The following is a 17,006-nucleotide window of genomic DNA, read 5'->3' as shown; positions in this document are numbered from 1 at the left end:
GAAATAGTTCATAGCTCAGAATTTGCTATCAAGATCTTCCAAGTATGTTTTTTCACTTCTTTATGCTCACAGGAAATTTGCTTCAGAAATTCCCATAATCTCACAATTCTCAGGTTGTTAGTTAAAGATATGACATTACGTATGTCATAAAACCTTTAAGAATTCTACATGCAATTCCCTTATACTTATATATCTTTAATGGTGTAATATTTAACAGGTTAAATTCAATTGATGTATATAGCGTTTTTAACAATGGACATTAAACAAGAGCTTGAAGGGATACGAAGGTGGTCGTCGATCGTGATTCTCCAGATGTTTGACTATTTTAAAACTATATCAACGTGACACTGAAAATGAGGTTAGAAAGAATTTCTTTTAGGAATAGGTATATATTCAAAATAGGACAATATTCCTGTTTTGCTTCAAACAACCGTCATTAGTCTTTGAAATTTTAGTATGTATTTATGATGGCGTCAGATTCATAAGAACTAATTAATGCTAAGACACTGCTAGTTTAATGGAGGGAACAGACCATTTAAGTGAAATTCTTACACTTGTCACACCATGACTGAGATCTAACTGGTTTTGATGAAAGATGCCGAGGGTTTTAACTACTGCCAAATTTTTGCATATATATATATATTTTATATTTTTCTCTGCTTCCTTCTTTATAAAAGCTCAATATTTGCTACTTTGGATCATGTGGTGACTGTTTTCTCAATCTAATTTGATAAACAACAGGGGGGATGATGAGTAATTAGAGGATATTAACCTCTGAGGTCCTGAATCATCAGTTCCAGACGAGCCATGTCTTATTAGTTAATTTGCTTTAAACGTGAGTCAGATTGCGCTCTGGGCCTCATGATGTAGGCGTTTGGAACTCATGAGCTGTTTAGATTGCTGTGTTTGGGTGTAAATATGCCTGTCTTGTACACGTGCCTGTGTATAATGAGAAGAAAACAGGGAATGTTGTCTTGTCTGAGAGTTATCACAAACACTGTGTCATATGTCACTCTGTCGGAAAGTTTCAGTAAGAAGGTATCCTGGTTATTCTCACTGCCCCTGGTGGTTGGGAGGGTTGAAGAGACCTGCAAATGCTGCAGATGTTGTTCTTACAAAGAGAAATTGGATTTTCTTATAATTAAATTATGGAAAAATACATATTTCTTCATATTTTGTTCAAAAAGTTTGTAACAAAGTAAGTTTGTTTAAAATGCATTTTTATTTATCTTTCAAGTGACGTTTAAATGAGTATCAAGCATTATTACTTAATTATATTTAGATTATATTTAGAAGTGATTATTTTATAGCAATCATCCATTTGTATATTTTGACGTTTGCAGCCTCAAATGTAATCTAATGCTTCTTTAAATTATATCACATTTTGTTTAAGGTATTATCTGACTTACCCTTGTACACTGGTGTACTGGAAAAGTGCACTTTTTACTCATTATTACTGTATATAATAATTGCATCATAGCACCACATTTTCCTGTGCACTACAGTATCTGTATCTGGAAGCTTTTACAGAAGCTTTCTTTGTATGTAAAATCTAATGATAATTATGTATCAGACTTGCAATTACTTATTAATACTGGGTACTTACTGTACTGTAAAATACTGTAGGATATAACAAGGGTAGGTAAGAAGAAAAAAGCCCAGAAAGTCATGATTTGTGGTTTATTTCTTGCCTTTTAAAACAATATCCCTTAACAACAAAAAAGGTACATCATTTAGGCCTACTACTAAAAATAAAAACAGCACATTGAGAACAAGCTTCAGCCCAACCAACACATCAATCCAAAAGGCCTCAACACTGTTTTAAATGATGATACATTAATACTGTTTCACTCCTACTGGGTCTCACTGGTTAAGCCCTTTTATCATCCCAGTGAGGAAGCTTAATTTACTATAATAAAAAGACAGCAGGAAATTTCCAATGCAACATCGTTAGAATTAAAGAACACATAAATAAAATAAGTTTAAAAATGACCTGAAGTAAATTATCTCAAGCAAGAATCCTAGTGTCAGACACGAAGAGGTAAAGTCATGCCAGAAGACTTGTGCGGTGACTGTGCGTTCTTTGGTAGGCCCAAATTTTTGGCACATTTCAAATGTTTCATGTTTTTTGAGAATCATTTTTGAGAGAGATGTGGGTTTACAATTGATTGTCTGTATGAAAGAGAAGAAAAAAAAACACGCTCAAATTTAGGCTATATTGCTAAAAGGCAATACCTCAAATTCTTTTAGAGGGATACAAATGTATAGAAATCTTTGTTGTAACAAGAGAAAATTGTAGCTATAAAGTGTGTACATCTAAAATAGTAAAGTGTCAACAGTCATACTAAAACTCAAAAATGTCCACTTTATCGTGTGCATATACTTCACAATTCCCAACATTTTTTAAACCACGGTTGTGTGCACTGAACAGTATACAAAAAGTGTGTGATATTAACCCACCTTAACCTTAAACATCATTTTCTGACTTCACAGTTTTCTGAAAGTGCTCTCGTGAGTTACAGGGAAGCTTTTATATACAGCTACAATGAACCCTTATGATGTTCATTTCAACTAATGCTCACTTTCTAATCTTTCTTAAACCTACCATGACTTATGACTGTATAAGAAAGTGTGTCAGGGACATATTTAAAAAAAAAAAGCTGATATGGGTCATAGACATAAAGCCTTTATGTACACTTCTAATGGAAACCTGGATTAATTTGTAAATATCAAAAACACAATCAACAGAACATCAATATCGAACATTTCCAATCACAGTACATGAAATCAGTACATGAGCAAATAAAAGCAGGGCTCTAAACAGGACTGCCAGAGCAGGCTAATCTAGCAATGACATAATAATCGCTTGTTCAGTGGCGTAGACAGTACCATAATAGGCCTTGTTTGAGTTGAAAACACTGGTCTTTTCATTTCATCACCCGACTCTAAAAATCTAGCTAGTCGGAGCCGTATTAAGGCACTCGAGATTCTGTGATCACATCATTAATGACTTGTAAATAGTGACAGCACCTAATAATCTGGTCACAGAGAACAAAGCACCTTTAGACTGCTGGGTTGGTTCTGAGAGTAAAAATGTATCAAATGGTTTCGACTGAACTCGCTGGTGCTAATGCTAGCACATAACTCAAAAGGACCAAAGGGTTATCCTAAATTCTGCTTTTATTCAAAATTCAAACTTGAACTAGACTAAAAAAGGGACAATGTGTACGAGGCAAAACAAAGAAGCATAGCATCATCATCATCCACAGCCTTCTTTACATATACAGTAGTTTTCCATTTGTCTCAAAGTAATGGCGTGAAAAACTTTGAGTAGAAAATGAAAAAGGTCATGGATTAAAGCCATAGGCTTCGAAGTAGCAAACTGCTTAGAAAATCTTTATTTTTTTTGTCTTCAAACAGTCTTTTTTCCCCCACCTCCTCTCAAAAGGGCAAAATATAATAAAAAGGGTAACAAAATAATGAAGTTGACTTCCGGTCCTTTTTGCACATTTTCCATTCCACTGGATCATTATTAATGTTTGTGAAAGATAATGTTTATCTTAAAATAGAAATTAGGACAAATCCGATAAAATGGCTTTAAGACTGGGGTAAGTGCTGTTTGATGATTTCTTTGGACTGAGGAGGTATCCTGTCCGGAAAGCGCACCTGGAATTCCACTATCATGTCCCCACGCTGGGATGGACTCTTGGGTAAAGGCAAACCCTCACCCCGAAGTCTTTTTATGATTCCTGGTTTAATGATGTCGTTGCAGGGCAGCGTAATGACCTTGTTGTCTAGGGTAGGAATGTTCACCGTACAACCACACAGGGCCTGGCAAAGAAAGAGTTAGTGTAAGACCAATGACATTAGTATAAATAAACACGAAATATTTTAAAACCATAAATGAACTTTTTTTTTTTTAATACAACCACTCTTTATACAATTCTGCATTCCAATTGGTTAAAATTGGTTGATTCATTGCTTGATTGATTCAACAGCTCATGCAATAGTGCTGTAATTCAAATCCCATTTAATATCAATGCTCTAATTAATGACAGACCTCTATATGATCTAAGGATAATAATAAAAAGATTCAAATACATGTTATATAATGATGAAAAACATAATTCAGAATGGGGCACTTTGTTTTTGCACAACAGCACCACTAATCATTATAAGAAATATACACAGATCGTTGATGAAGAAGTGAGGGTGAGGCTGATTTCTTTCTAGAACAGACTGAAGATTCATGCAGGCAGTCATGTGATTACACAAGGTGAAAATTCACTTCGATTTCCGTTTGAACTGATATTTTTCTAGCCTACGTCATTGGCACATTAGTAAGATTTGGATTGTTCACTTTTATTTTTCCCAAAATGCCTTTGGAGGAGAAACTAAAAATAGTAATCCTATCAAAGAACACATCACTCATGAAGACAACAGACAAGAGAAATATAAATGTGGTATCTCTTTGGCTTAAATTAAAGAATTAACTTCATCCTGTTTATCATTTGGAAGAATCACAGCATGACCAGTAGGGCATTATGGATTTGAAACACTAATGCAACTAACTTTAAGTGTGTGTGATATTTTGTCCCATATATTCTCATCAGTGAGACCTTGTGCATTGCTTAGCCTCATAACATTTTCATTCTCAAGTTACTGACAGATATCGGGCTCCCATATATTATCACGACCAACTGTCACTTTATTCATTTGATGAACTGATTTCATAACCTTCGTTTTCTTTGTAGATTATTCTGTTATGTCCTCAACCACCCACAACCATTTATGTCCTCAAAAAGTGTCTGTGAAAGCAGGGTCATGAAAAGCACATTCTGAGTCAGTCTCAAAAACAATAGAAAAATCATAGAAATCAAGGCGATGCTTTATGATGCCTCGTTTGGAAAGAAAGTAATTTTTTAATCTTTGTAACAATAGAGGTTTGCACAGATGTGAATTGGTGACAGCCTGGCATCTGAGTGAGTGTGCCAAATGCTATAGTACAGGGGGGGGGGGGTTAGTGGTGTGAAGTTAATTTTAGCTGCTGTTCTCATTTTGCAGTCCTAATGGAGCAACTGAAGAATCAGTTGAGGTTGTAAATACTTGGCAGGCTTGTCAGAGGGGTCAAATCGTTCCATGACTACAAGGAATCTTCTAGAATTGTGCACCAGCCATTTCCACTCATCTTTGTTTGGTATACACAAAACAAACTCACTCACTACCAACTAATTCTTGTATTTCCATGATTTAAATCCAAGACCCAGCACATTTTATTAAACCTCAAACCTCTCTGTTACCATTCGAATGCAGGTTCATAAGGGGAGGTTTGTAAACTCGAATTCAGCTTTTCAGGAATGGCCATTCTTTAAATATTACTCATCTCAGATTATAGAGAAGCAGCACAGCCGGAATGAACTACAGAGTAGCTGCCCCAAGAGATAAGGAGTTGTGTTAGCAATGACATCAGCGCTTCCCTTCAGAGCAGCAGCAAAGGGGAATTCATGTTAAACAGGACATGGCTGACGCTCACACAAACATTTGGCCGTGCCAGCATGCCTTGCATTTTTATGACTGGCCTAAAGTTGAACAATGGCTGAGGAGTTCGGTTTTGACATGAATGTCCAAACGATGGGATAGCTCACTAAAATGAAGGGACATAAATTCGGTTTAATTACTACTAATCAAACTTTAATGATACAAGTGTTTATATGTGTGCAGTAAGGCTCACATTCTGTCTAAACTTATCTTGCTAATACATGGTCATTCGTGCCAAGTAACCAAGGAGGCTCTGAGGTTTACTCGAAACAGAGTTCTTGAGTACACTCAATACGCTCCTTAAATGTAGACCAAAACTTTGGTAAGTTTTTAACCCCTACAACCACATGGTCTGTCGACCGTCTGTCTCCCAAATCCAAACCTTTCTAATTAATTTGACTGTATTTACTAAATCATTCACAGTTACTACTAAATTATATGCTTATATATAATTATCTGGGACTCTGAGGGGTAAAACTTATCTCATCTCTTTATCTTTATCTACAAATGTGATTATCATAAACAGGCTGACAAAGATTTATGGGCAAGTTTGCATGTCCATGAGACACCATAAGACAGATGGCAGGCCAATTTATTGCCTCTGTGATATTAGAGCTGTGTTAACTTCTCATCAATGTGGACCTCTAATGAGTACAATGAGGAGCAGCATATCTAATACCATTCTCTGAAAAGATATTAAACCCTATCCCAGATTAGAGGATCCATAAAATGAAAACATGCTTTCATGGCTATGAAGGAACAGACCGTTGCTCAAGTTAAGAGAGTAAACTAAATGCAGTCGAGTCTATTTTGAGAAAAGCAGGCTATGTTTGCAAGCTCTGGAGACATTTCCTTAAAATGAACGTGAAATTGCTGGCACAAGAAACCTCATCTCATGTGTGAAGCAGAGACGTAATTGTATTTTCTAGACCGCTGAGATCATCATGCTTTCAGACAGCCAGGTGAGGAAAAGCACCCACTTCTTTTAACATTACAAATGATTATGGTACATAATGCTCTGGTACATTCTGTGGTGACTCAATATTCCATTAAAGCTTTTTTGAAATAATTAAGTGAGAGGCTGAGTGTGAGCGATGACTTGGACCACCTATTTTTAGTAAGAATGTATTACTTGTTTTCTTATCCTTTTTTTTTCTCAGCAAAGATTTGACTAATTAGGAGTTAGAGAAAAACTTTAGTTAAACACTAAAACTGACCAAAGGCATGTCAGCACTGCAATAATAATAATAATATTAATAAAAAAAAGCTTCCCTGAGACAAATGTCAGGCAGTATACAAACCAAACCTCCTCAACAAGCTAAGATTGTTTAACATGCTACCTTTTGCTCACTACACTGATTTTCTTTTAAACCAGTTTTGTTGAAATTAAACCAGCTGAAATTAAATACACAATACATGACTGATACACACTCGCGGGGCAATTATATCCACTCGGTTTGCTGGTTAGACCTTTTCAGAGCGAGGACAGTGTGCTGTGGTGCATGACACTACAACAAGACATTCTTCTGTGCTCACACTTTAGTGGCAGAGGATAAACCAAGTAAGGGTCCTGATCAGGCAGAAAAGCTGACTCAATTTACCACCATTCAAAAGCATGGAGCGTTCAAATCCTCATAAATCACATTTTATCATTATATCTTCTGCTCTATGGCACAAGACAGGAATAGATTCTGTACTTGTTTCTGAAATCAAACAGCCAAGGAAAACACTGTGATCTGTTTTGTAGGAGCGAGTTTGTTCATCACTAATTGGTGATTGTGAAACCCTGTTGATCTTTTATAACACTATTTCACATGCACTGGCTATAACTATGTCTATGTCTCCTCACGCTATATAAATTTAGTGAGGTTAACAAGGTCAGTAGTTAATCTGGACACAGCTGGCATGTTGTGAGCTAAGCCTTCTATTTCATCCTATAAGAGGAGAAAAATCAGGAGACAGTTGCCAGTTATTAGGCCTCAGTAAATCTGTCTAATCTATGTCTGGGTCAATTCACAGAAGCCAACTGATCAAACAACCGTCACTGGATCTGAAACTAAACTAAACTAAACTAAACTAAAGGGATGATATGAAAGCTTCACATTTCTACTTTCACGTCCCATCAAATAGAGTAAAAGTATCTGTATATGGCATTACAGTTAATTTTCCCATGTACAAAATATATTATGCTCCGTTTTGGTTGACAGGGTGCTGCTCAACACCTTTTGGGTCTTCACTAACTTACTCATGCAACTTACTTATGCTATCTTGTTTTAAGATCCTTAACACCTTAAATAGGGCTATAAGTAGTAAGAACATTTGGCTCATTATGAATAGTCAAATAATATATAAATGGTCAAATATCTGGTGAAATATCTCAGTTTTGCTCTGTTTACACACAATTCTGGTATAGGATTAACTTGGCACTAGCAAAAGCATCCATGGTGCTTTTTGGAGGCAAGTGGACACAAGGGTCAGTGTTACTTTTGAAGCAAGTAGACAGAAAGCTAGGGTGCCAATACATTTGGAGGAAAGTGGAGACGAGCATGTGACGTCATCCGAATACTATTGATGAAGTTCCCCATATTGGGCTGAGTGTTTTGATATGTCAAAAAAAGGTCATTTTGAGAACCGGTACCGGAAGTACCGGTACTCGGATCGCTTTGAAAAGTAACAACAAACTTCAGACCAGGGTCTACAACATATCCAAATTTGGTGCATGTGGCTCGAAAGCCCTAGGAGGAGTTACTATTTATAAATTTTTGTCTAAGCTTAAATAGGAAAACAGAACGTTGGCTTCTACAAAGCCAACATAATAAGATTTCTCATGTTCATCAGGCAAGAGGTGTCCTGATCCAGTTTTTTAATGACTGTAGTCATGCTCGATATGTTTGGTTGCAAGATCTATACTTAACATTACTACTTGAATACTAAAGTAAAATGTGTAACTTGCTAGTATTATATGTTACTATTATCAGTGGTTATGGTGCCTTTACAGAAACTGAAAATGTTTCACCTGTTTAAGTGTCTTGAACTAGTTGCTGCAGATTTCAGGCTTCTCAAATTGATCCTCTCTAACATTTCAACAACTCTTTTTATGTGCAATTTTGGTGAAAGTCGTTTTTTTTTAAGTAGAATTAACCAACATGATGAGTTTTCGGTTTCTGGAACATCGTAGTACAGAATCAGTGCCAGGTATACTGGTCAGTGATCTACTTGCATACAGCATTTGACACTATCAAATCATGTTTTAATAAACATTCTTGCATGATTTAGATCTCACTTGGCAGACCACTACTGCTGGAAATTCCTCAGACTCAGAAAAAGTGATATAATGTCCAACAAGCTTCTATTTAAAGCATCCTAATGTTCTTCTCTTATAATATTCCTTAACTAGCTTTCACTCCTACACTGATTATGCACAGTTACACTAATCTAATATTATTTGATATTTGGCTCAAAACTTGTAAAATGAAGCACTTAAAAAAACATGCAGCACATAAAAAAATAGAAAAATGTGCACACACCTCCTTAAGACTGACTTTGGCAGTGTATATGATGTTAGAGCCATCTCTCTTGAAGTGCGGGTTACCCTTGTCTTTGAGCACAAACACAATATCAGCTGGAATGTTCTCTGGTGTCTCATCTCCCTCCTTAGGGAAGGTGATCTTGGTCCCTTCTTTCCAGCCTCGCTTGATGACAATATTAAGGATCTTGTCTTCTGTCCGAGTTGTTCTTCCATCTGGGTTGAGGCGGCGTCGAGTAATGCGCATGCGTTTAGTACATCCATGGAAGATTTCCTCCAGAGATACCCTCAGCTCGTGTACCACAGGAGGATCCTGTACCTTCCTCCTGGTGTTGCCGCTGCTGCTGTGCAAAGGTTCGTTACGAGGTCTCCGACCTGCCCCACGATGGAACCCATTGAGACCATTGAAGCCAAAGTGGCTGAAGGAGCTGAATGGGTCATCATCTCCATCCATGTCAATGTCCATGTCATGGTCTGCACCACCATTGCTGATGTTCCAATGACGTCCAGAGCCAAAGAAAATATCAAAGGGGTTAGACCCACCAAAGAAAGATGCGAATGTGGCATGTGGGTCCCCATGGAAGGTGTAGTGATACGTAGTGCCTGGTCCACTGGATGAGCCAGCTCCTCCACTTTTAAATCCTGAGAAGATATATCAATATTTTTACATGGTTAGAAATACGTGTCTCAGTTAGTAGAAATATTAATATGGCTTTAGATTTGTTTACCCCAATACAATTTCTTACTTCTATTCTACATAAGAGCTCTTTGCTTACCTTCTATGTGATCATAGGAGTTAGACTAAGTTATTCAAGCACCTCAGATGACTTCTAAGCACTCTTTAATGCTATGTTATGCTATGAGGGTATTGTGCTCACATATTTTGCATCAAATAATATGTCAATGCAAATCAATATTAAGTTTTTCTGACTGACCCTTGTGACCTTGATAGACTATTTCTATCCCAATGTGACTGCTCTCTACCAAGATGACTTGTCCACATCCACAGGGTATGAAAGCTTATAGAATGTCTGGATTAGAATGGCTGGATCAACATTCTCCTTGATGTTGAGAGATTTCTAAGCGATATGTTAATATAATAAAAAATAATTAAATTGAAATGCATAAGTTATGTGCTGGTAACATTTCATTAACACTGAATCTCCTATAAAAGGGTTTAACCTTTGGTTATTTACTAATACAACAAAACTGTGTCCTGCAAAAAAAAAAAAAAACAACACAAACTGATTCTGAGATCTCAAATCAGTCATGTTGAGAAAAAGACAAAGGTGTTTGCCATTAAATAATGTAGCAATCCAACTGCAGCAGCCTGAGATGGCCTCTGACTTACTGTTGCATAGACCGAGCTGTAACCAGTGAGTGCAAATACATCCATCTTTCCACACTTCATTTTCCTACATAATTTCACTATTAATACATCTCATCTTGTTGCACTTCTCAGTATGAACACACTAAACATGGGGATGGGGTAGTCTAGTGGTTAAGGTGTCAGATTACCAATCAGAAGGTTGTGAGTTTGAATCCTACATCCACCAAGCTGCCACTGCTGGGCCCCTAAGCAAGGCCCTTATCCCTCAGTTGTATAAAATAAAAATGTAAATCGCTCTGGATGAGGGTGTCTGCCAAATGTATGTGGCTTGATACATAGCTTTTAATTCTGTCCATGTCTTAATAGAATTCAGAAATAGTTGTGCTATGTAAAGCAGGCTGTATGCACATTTTATAGTTGTAGTTTAGATGATAATTTAGTAGACACACTATTTGAGAGCACCATTTAGCAAATGTCAGTTAACTCCACAACTAAATTTGTTTTGGTTGCAACTGCACATACTTCTCCAGCAAGGAGCCGGCCAAGAGTATGTGTCACTCTCTTTCTATTTTGGATACTGAGAGAAGACAAGACATTTGGATAGATGGGTACAGTACACAGACAAAAGCCTACCTTACAACTGTTCTTATCCTCAATCAAGCATAAAGTGGTCCTTGTGTATCCATTTTGAATATCAATATTGAAAACTTGAATCAGCAATTAATAGAAAATCATGTTAACATGGAAGCTCCCTTTGGCCTGATCAGCACTATATGTCCTTTTACCTTTAAAATGCTATTACATGTTTGCATTATAAATAATATAACTTCTCTAAGGCTCACACAATTAATACCCACTAACTTCCATCCTCTGTAACTATTGAGACTTTTTCTACACATAGAATATATGCCACTGTAAATATTTAACTCAGCAGATATACATCCTTCTTGGTGTTACATTGGAATAGACTCGTTGGGCCAAATCAGCAAAAGAAGAGGCTAAAAAACATTGAAACGTCTTTATCCAATTACATTGTATTTATTTTAGAGTTATTATAGATAGAGGACTGGTTGCATTTAACATAATGCTTCATTTAATATCTCATCAGTTACAATGATGTGCAGAGCTGAAGTGTCTCAAATCTAGTGCTGGGTCCCCAGAGAGCTATGTAATATTAAACTGTGGGATGTTATCTGCAGCTTCATGCTAAATAGTCAGTGCCTGAGAAATACCTGGGTAACTTTGAAGGCTATAGTCAAAGAAAAAACTTCTTATAGCTACATATAATATTAATATTACGATCATATACGGCTATATATATATATATTTATAGATATCTATAGATAAATATAGTGTATATGGTATTATTCGGCTTCATATACCATATACGGTTGAGTAGAACAAATATCACTGTATTCCCAACAGATCGAAAACTCACAGCTCATGTCTGAAAAACAAGAATGTATAGCTCTCTAAAAATAGATGAGTCGTTCTGGAAAGACGCCTAGTATGTACACATCCAGTGAAAGACATTGTAGGCCACAGGATATACATATATGCATACAACATTATTTTTTTTGCCTTTTTATGCAGGCCAAAATTGACTATTTTTTTGTCACGTTAAAGTCATATAAGCAAACTTTCAAACTTAAATAAATAGATAATTACAATAATGCTTAGAAATTTTTTTATACGATACATAATATTCTTACTGCTGTCTTACTGCTATTCTTCGTACTGCTGACTACAAAAAACAACAACAGGATGCTAAACGTCACTGCTTAAAACCACATAAACATTTGGATTGATCTTGTGCCACTTACCATCCTCTCCATACTGGTCATAAATAGCCTTCTTCTTTGGGTCACTTAGGACTTCATATGCCTCTGCTATTTCTTTGAATCTATCTTCCGCATTAGGATCCTTGTTTTTATCTGGATGGAACTTGAGGGCCATCTTCCTGTATGCCTTTTTGATCTCCTCCTCACTGGCACCAGACTGAATGCCCAGGATCTTGTAGTAATCCTTTCCCATGGTTTAGAGTGATAATGTGCTTCAAGGAACCAGCCTTTCTTGCTGGGAAGAAATAGGAAGGACTATTTAAACCAAATCAATGCTTTAACGAATATACATGACTGTCAATTAAAAAAGCAATATATGAAGCAATCACAGCATTCCTACCACCGCTATCAAATAAATAAAGAAATAAAATGATTTTTATTATTATTTTAGAAGATGACAACTTGGACAAGGTTTTGGGTTAAACAGAGCATCAACGACTAGATTATGATCCTAGTCACTTAACAGATTACACCTACTCAACAACAACTGTTGTATATTTTTTTAAAATTTTATTCCGATTATTTATTTTGCATATCCATATTTAGTCAAATTTGAGAACCTGTTAGAAAGGGTTACTTAAAATCAGGGCACTAACCGTATTAAATATTAATCCATGATTCTAAAATAGTGTTGCCTGGCATGCAGAGTGTCTGAGTTTCTCAGCTGTCAGTCTAACGAGGAATGCATCAATCCAACACCAAGCCTGATATTAGCTTGCAATGTTAGACTGGCGTTAGACTGGATTTGACTGATTCACTGAGCTACTGACTTCATTTAAGCTGTATGTGTGAGGTGCTGACTGACACCCGTCTTACACAACTCTGGACACAAATTGTCTTAAAGCCTGCTGTCATCACTCCTTTTGTGCTTTGCACCACCTGGTGACAAAACTATGGAGAAAAAGTCTGCTTGGTTCACTGTATAAATGTCAGTATCACAGCAGCATCGAACACCAAATAGCCTATTATCCTCCTAGTTCCTCCCAGCCTTGATATCAGATTTCTGTGATCTGTGCATGTTTAAATCTAATCAGGAGCAGAACAGGAATCTGAAACAAATCATGACAAGCAGCGATGGAGTGAAAATTCTCCAAATGCCTGCAGGATATAGTGAGATTTTCTCCCAGCACTGACTCTATCATCTTCATATAGGCTACATTATGATGTCATGTAGCACCGACGGTGATAAAGGAGGGAAATCGGTCGGTGACGGATCAAAGCCTTTGATGTCACCGACGGTGATAAAAGAGGGAAATCGGTCGGTGACGGATCAAAGCCTCTGACGTCACAATGGCGCGAGAGTCTCGTGTTCTCCCGGTATTCCTCAGTAATGCGAAAATAATTGGACGAGTGTCCTCGTCCTTGTAGTTTAAAAGGGCAGCACGGTCAAAGCCTACCAGGCAAAATCAAATATAAATCGCAGTAATAAGCGAATTAAAAAAAAAAAAAAAAGGGTTGATGTTAATGACTGATTATAAGCACAACTGGGAATAACACTGGGGCCTGGATTGATCTGATCACATATGAGAGTGATATCCATAATAATGGTCCATTATTGTAAGGCATCATTCCCAATTGTTATTAAACGGAGTTAATAACACAATGTACAGTACACATGATGTGTCCATTCATCATGCTGAACAGGGTGACCATATGACCATAAAGATCAATATAAACATCATTTCTGATCTAATTCGAAGTAAATAAAGAAGTCATCTATGCGAGCTTAAATCTCGACATCCCCTGAGACTGCTGTAGTCACGAAGCTTAAAAAAAGGTCTGTTTAAACCCACATTGTTCCAAAAGCAGTGACTGTATATAATGTTAATAGTGTTAAAGCCTTTAATAAAAACGATCGCTCTCCTTACCGTGTCTGAGTCTCGCTCTGCTGACTGGCGGCTGCTGCTTGTCTGAACTGTAACTCCATGGGCTTGGCCACGCCCACCGGTACAGCGCGTTACAGTGATTCCCTGAGAGCCGCCTCCACAGTACAGCATCACATTTACCGTGTGCTGGTTAGAAGAGAGGCATCTCATCTTATGTCATCTCATTCATCTTATCTCATCTCATCTCATTTTATCTCATTCATCTTATCTCAACTCATCTAATCTTTTCTCATCTTGTCTTTTCTCATCTTATCTCATCTCATTTTATCTCATCTCATCTCATCTCATCTCATTAATCTCATCTCATCTCATTTTAGCTTATATCATCTCATCTCATCCAATCTAATCTCATTCATCTCATCTCATCTAATTTCATCTAATCTCATCTCATTCATTTCATCTAATCTTTTCTCATCTTATCTTTTCTCATCTTATCTCATCTCATTTTATCTCATCTCATCTCATTCATCTCATCTCATTAATCTCATCTCATTGTAGCTTATATCATCTCATTCATCTCATCTCATCCAATATAATCTCATTCATCTCATCTCATCTAATTTCATCTCATCTCATTCATCTCATCTAATCTCATCTCATTCATCTCATCTCATCTCATCTAATCTCATCTCATCTCATCTCATCTCATCTCATCTCATCTCATCTCATCTCATCTCATCTCATCTCATCTCATCCTCAAATCCTAAAAAATGAAGTTAATATAATGGTGCACATCACTGACTGTTCTGGTTTCCCAGGGAGGAAGACAGAAAAACTTGAGTGATGTCTGAAAATAAATTTCCTGTAAGCAATATATGAAGAAATCACAGGATTCCTACCAACACTATCAAATTTTTTATTAAAATTGAAGATGTTACTTCAGATCAGGGCACAATCGTATGTAATATTAATCCATGGTGCCAAAATAGTGTTGCCTGGCATTCAGTGTCAGTCTAATTAGGAATGCATCAATCCAATACCAAGCCTATGTTAGACTGGTGTTAGACTGGATTTGACTGTATGTGTGAGGTGCTGACTGACAACCATCTTACACAACTCTGGACACAAATTGTCTTAAACCTGCTGTCATCATTCCTTTTGTGCTTTGCATAACTTGGCAACAAAATCATGGTGAAAAAGTCTGCTTGGTTCACTGTATAAATGTCAGTATCACAGCAGCATCGAACACCAATTAGCCTATTATCTGTTCCTCCAAGCCTTAATATCAGTTTTCTGTGATCTGTGCATGTTTAAATCTAATCAGGAGCAGAACAGGAATCTGAAGCAAATCATGACAAGCAGCGATGGAGTGAAAATTCTCCAAATGTAATACAGGATATAGTGAGATTTTCTCCCAACTCTGACTCTATCATCTTCACATAGGCTACATTGTGATGTCATGTGGTGACACCGACAGTAATAAAGAGAGAAATCGGTCGGTGATGGATCAAAGTTTCTGATGTCACCGACGGTGATAAACAAAAAACAATATTTTTCATTTTGGATGCAATGTGGTTTTAATGTCTGAGCTGGCAGCATATGTTAGACAGTATGCAGAAAATAAAAGACAAAAGTAGAAGTGTGTCAGGATTTGGCATCGCCATCACACCAGGCAGCAGGAGCACGCACAGTGGGAATTCCCGGTCCGGTGTACTATATGATATTGTCATAGCAGCTGTTAGAAAAACCTCTGAGCTGGCATTAGTACAAAGAGAGGATAAGACTTGTGAATTACCCCTGTGGTGTTTTTACAAGCTTCTCAAATGTCCACCAAAAATTTTTATTTTATCCGTTCATTGTTTATAACTGCATAATGGAGCATTTGTACACTTGTTATGATCAACCTTTCAAATGTAATTCTCTGTTTCTTAAGTCACTGGCAGTTTCATACGTTCCTTTGTTTCACACACTGTTTGACATCAAGAGTGTTTGTTATTCAGATGTGTATGCTCTTATTTCTTACTTATCTCTTTAATCACACTCCATACATTTTATATTTGCAAGATTAAACATCTTAACATTGTTTCTAGATATACTTTTTCTTAAGTTTTTTTTTTTTTTGCATAAGTAAACAATTATTATCCCTGGTTTCCAACTGGTCTCAGTCATAATAGCTTTGGGCTATTTATTAAAAAATTGAGTTGAACCCTCAAAATCCCTAAACCTCCATAGTTAAATCCTTATGCAATTCCTTTATCTTTTTGGAAAAGTTTTCACATAATATTTTTGTTTTTATTGTTGCTGTTTATAGTAATATATAGTAATATTTTATAGTTTATAGTAATATATATAGTAATATTTCTTTGTTGCTGTTTATGTCATTATTATAGTAATAATAATGACATAAATGTCTATTAATTTTTGTTTCAAACTTAGTTTTATTATTATTATTATTATTATTATTATTATTTACTACTTTTGCTTTTGTCTGTCTTTTTAAGAGACATGCTTAATGCTTAGGATGACAATTTATCGTTTCTTTATATTCAACCCATCACCTGATCATTTGCATACATTAAGCAATATATCAAACCCCTAAAACAGTGCTAAATATCTTTAAGAAATAACCCAAACTCTTCTTTAATGCTAATAGAGATAATGACCACCGTCAGCAGGAGTGTCTCACTGTCATTGCAGCTGTGTTTGTAAAATAGCATTTATCCTGTCGCACCAAACCGGCCGTTGTGACTCACCCGAGACTGAAAAAAAGGCAGGGAGTGGGAGAGAGTGATGTGTCAAAGTAGTTATGCACAGTATATTCTGTAATAGTTTTCTGATGGGGTACCACCTACTGAAATCCTACTTTTAATGACTCATCTACCTGACTGGAAGCACTCATATAATAAGCCTAGGGCTAAGTTATGCCACAGTGTGAATAAAGAGTC

At 36.5% G+C, this 17,006-nt stretch overlaps 1 protein-coding gene across 1 annotated transcript; it reads right to left on the bottom strand.

Moving 5' to 3' along the window:
- Window positions 1–1,666: 1,666 nt before the first annotated feature.
- Window positions 1,667–14,261, bottom strand: dnajb5 (DnaJ heat shock protein family (Hsp40) member B5). The gene is made up of 4 exons (XM_027162724.2): window positions 14,104–14,261; window positions 12,218–12,470; window positions 9,066–9,706; window positions 1,667–3,831 (listed from the first exon to the last, which is right to left on the bottom strand). The coding sequence occupies exons 2-4, from the start codon at window positions 12,426–12,428 to the stop codon at window positions 3,598–3,600; spliced, it is 1,086 nt and encodes a 361-aa protein (XP_027018525.1). The 5' UTR covers window positions 12,429–12,470; window positions 14,104–14,261; the 3' UTR covers window positions 1,667–3,597.
- Window positions 14,262–17,006: the final 2,745 nt, after the last annotated feature.

Source organism: Tachysurus fulvidraco, chromosome 9 (assembly GCF_022655615.1).
Source record: "Tachysurus fulvidraco isolate hzauxx_2018 chromosome 9, HZAU_PFXX_2.0, whole genome shotgun sequence".
Classification (NCBI taxonomy): domain Eukaryota; kingdom Metazoa; phylum Chordata; class Actinopteri; order Siluriformes; family Bagridae; genus Tachysurus; species Tachysurus fulvidraco.
The sequence above is the reverse complement of the archived record's forward strand: the minus strand, read 5'-3'. Positions and strand labels throughout refer to the sequence as shown.

What these genes read in the sequence shown, in the direction of transcription:
- dnajb5 (XM_027162724.2), bottom strand. Translation starts at nt 12,428, where the DNA reads ATGGGAAAGGATTACTACAAGATCCTGGGCATTCAGTCTGGTGCCAGT. An exon ending in TGACCAGTATGGAGAGGATG is followed by an intron (nt 9,707 to 12,217) that starts GTAAGTGGCACA and finishes ATATCTTCTCAG; the next exon opens with GATTTAAAAGTGGAGGAGCT. An exon ending in CCAAAGTCAGTCTTAAGGAG is followed by an intron (nt 3,832 to 9,065) that starts GTGTGTGCACAT and finishes TTTCTTTGCCAG; the next exon opens with GCCCTGTGTGGTTGTACGGT.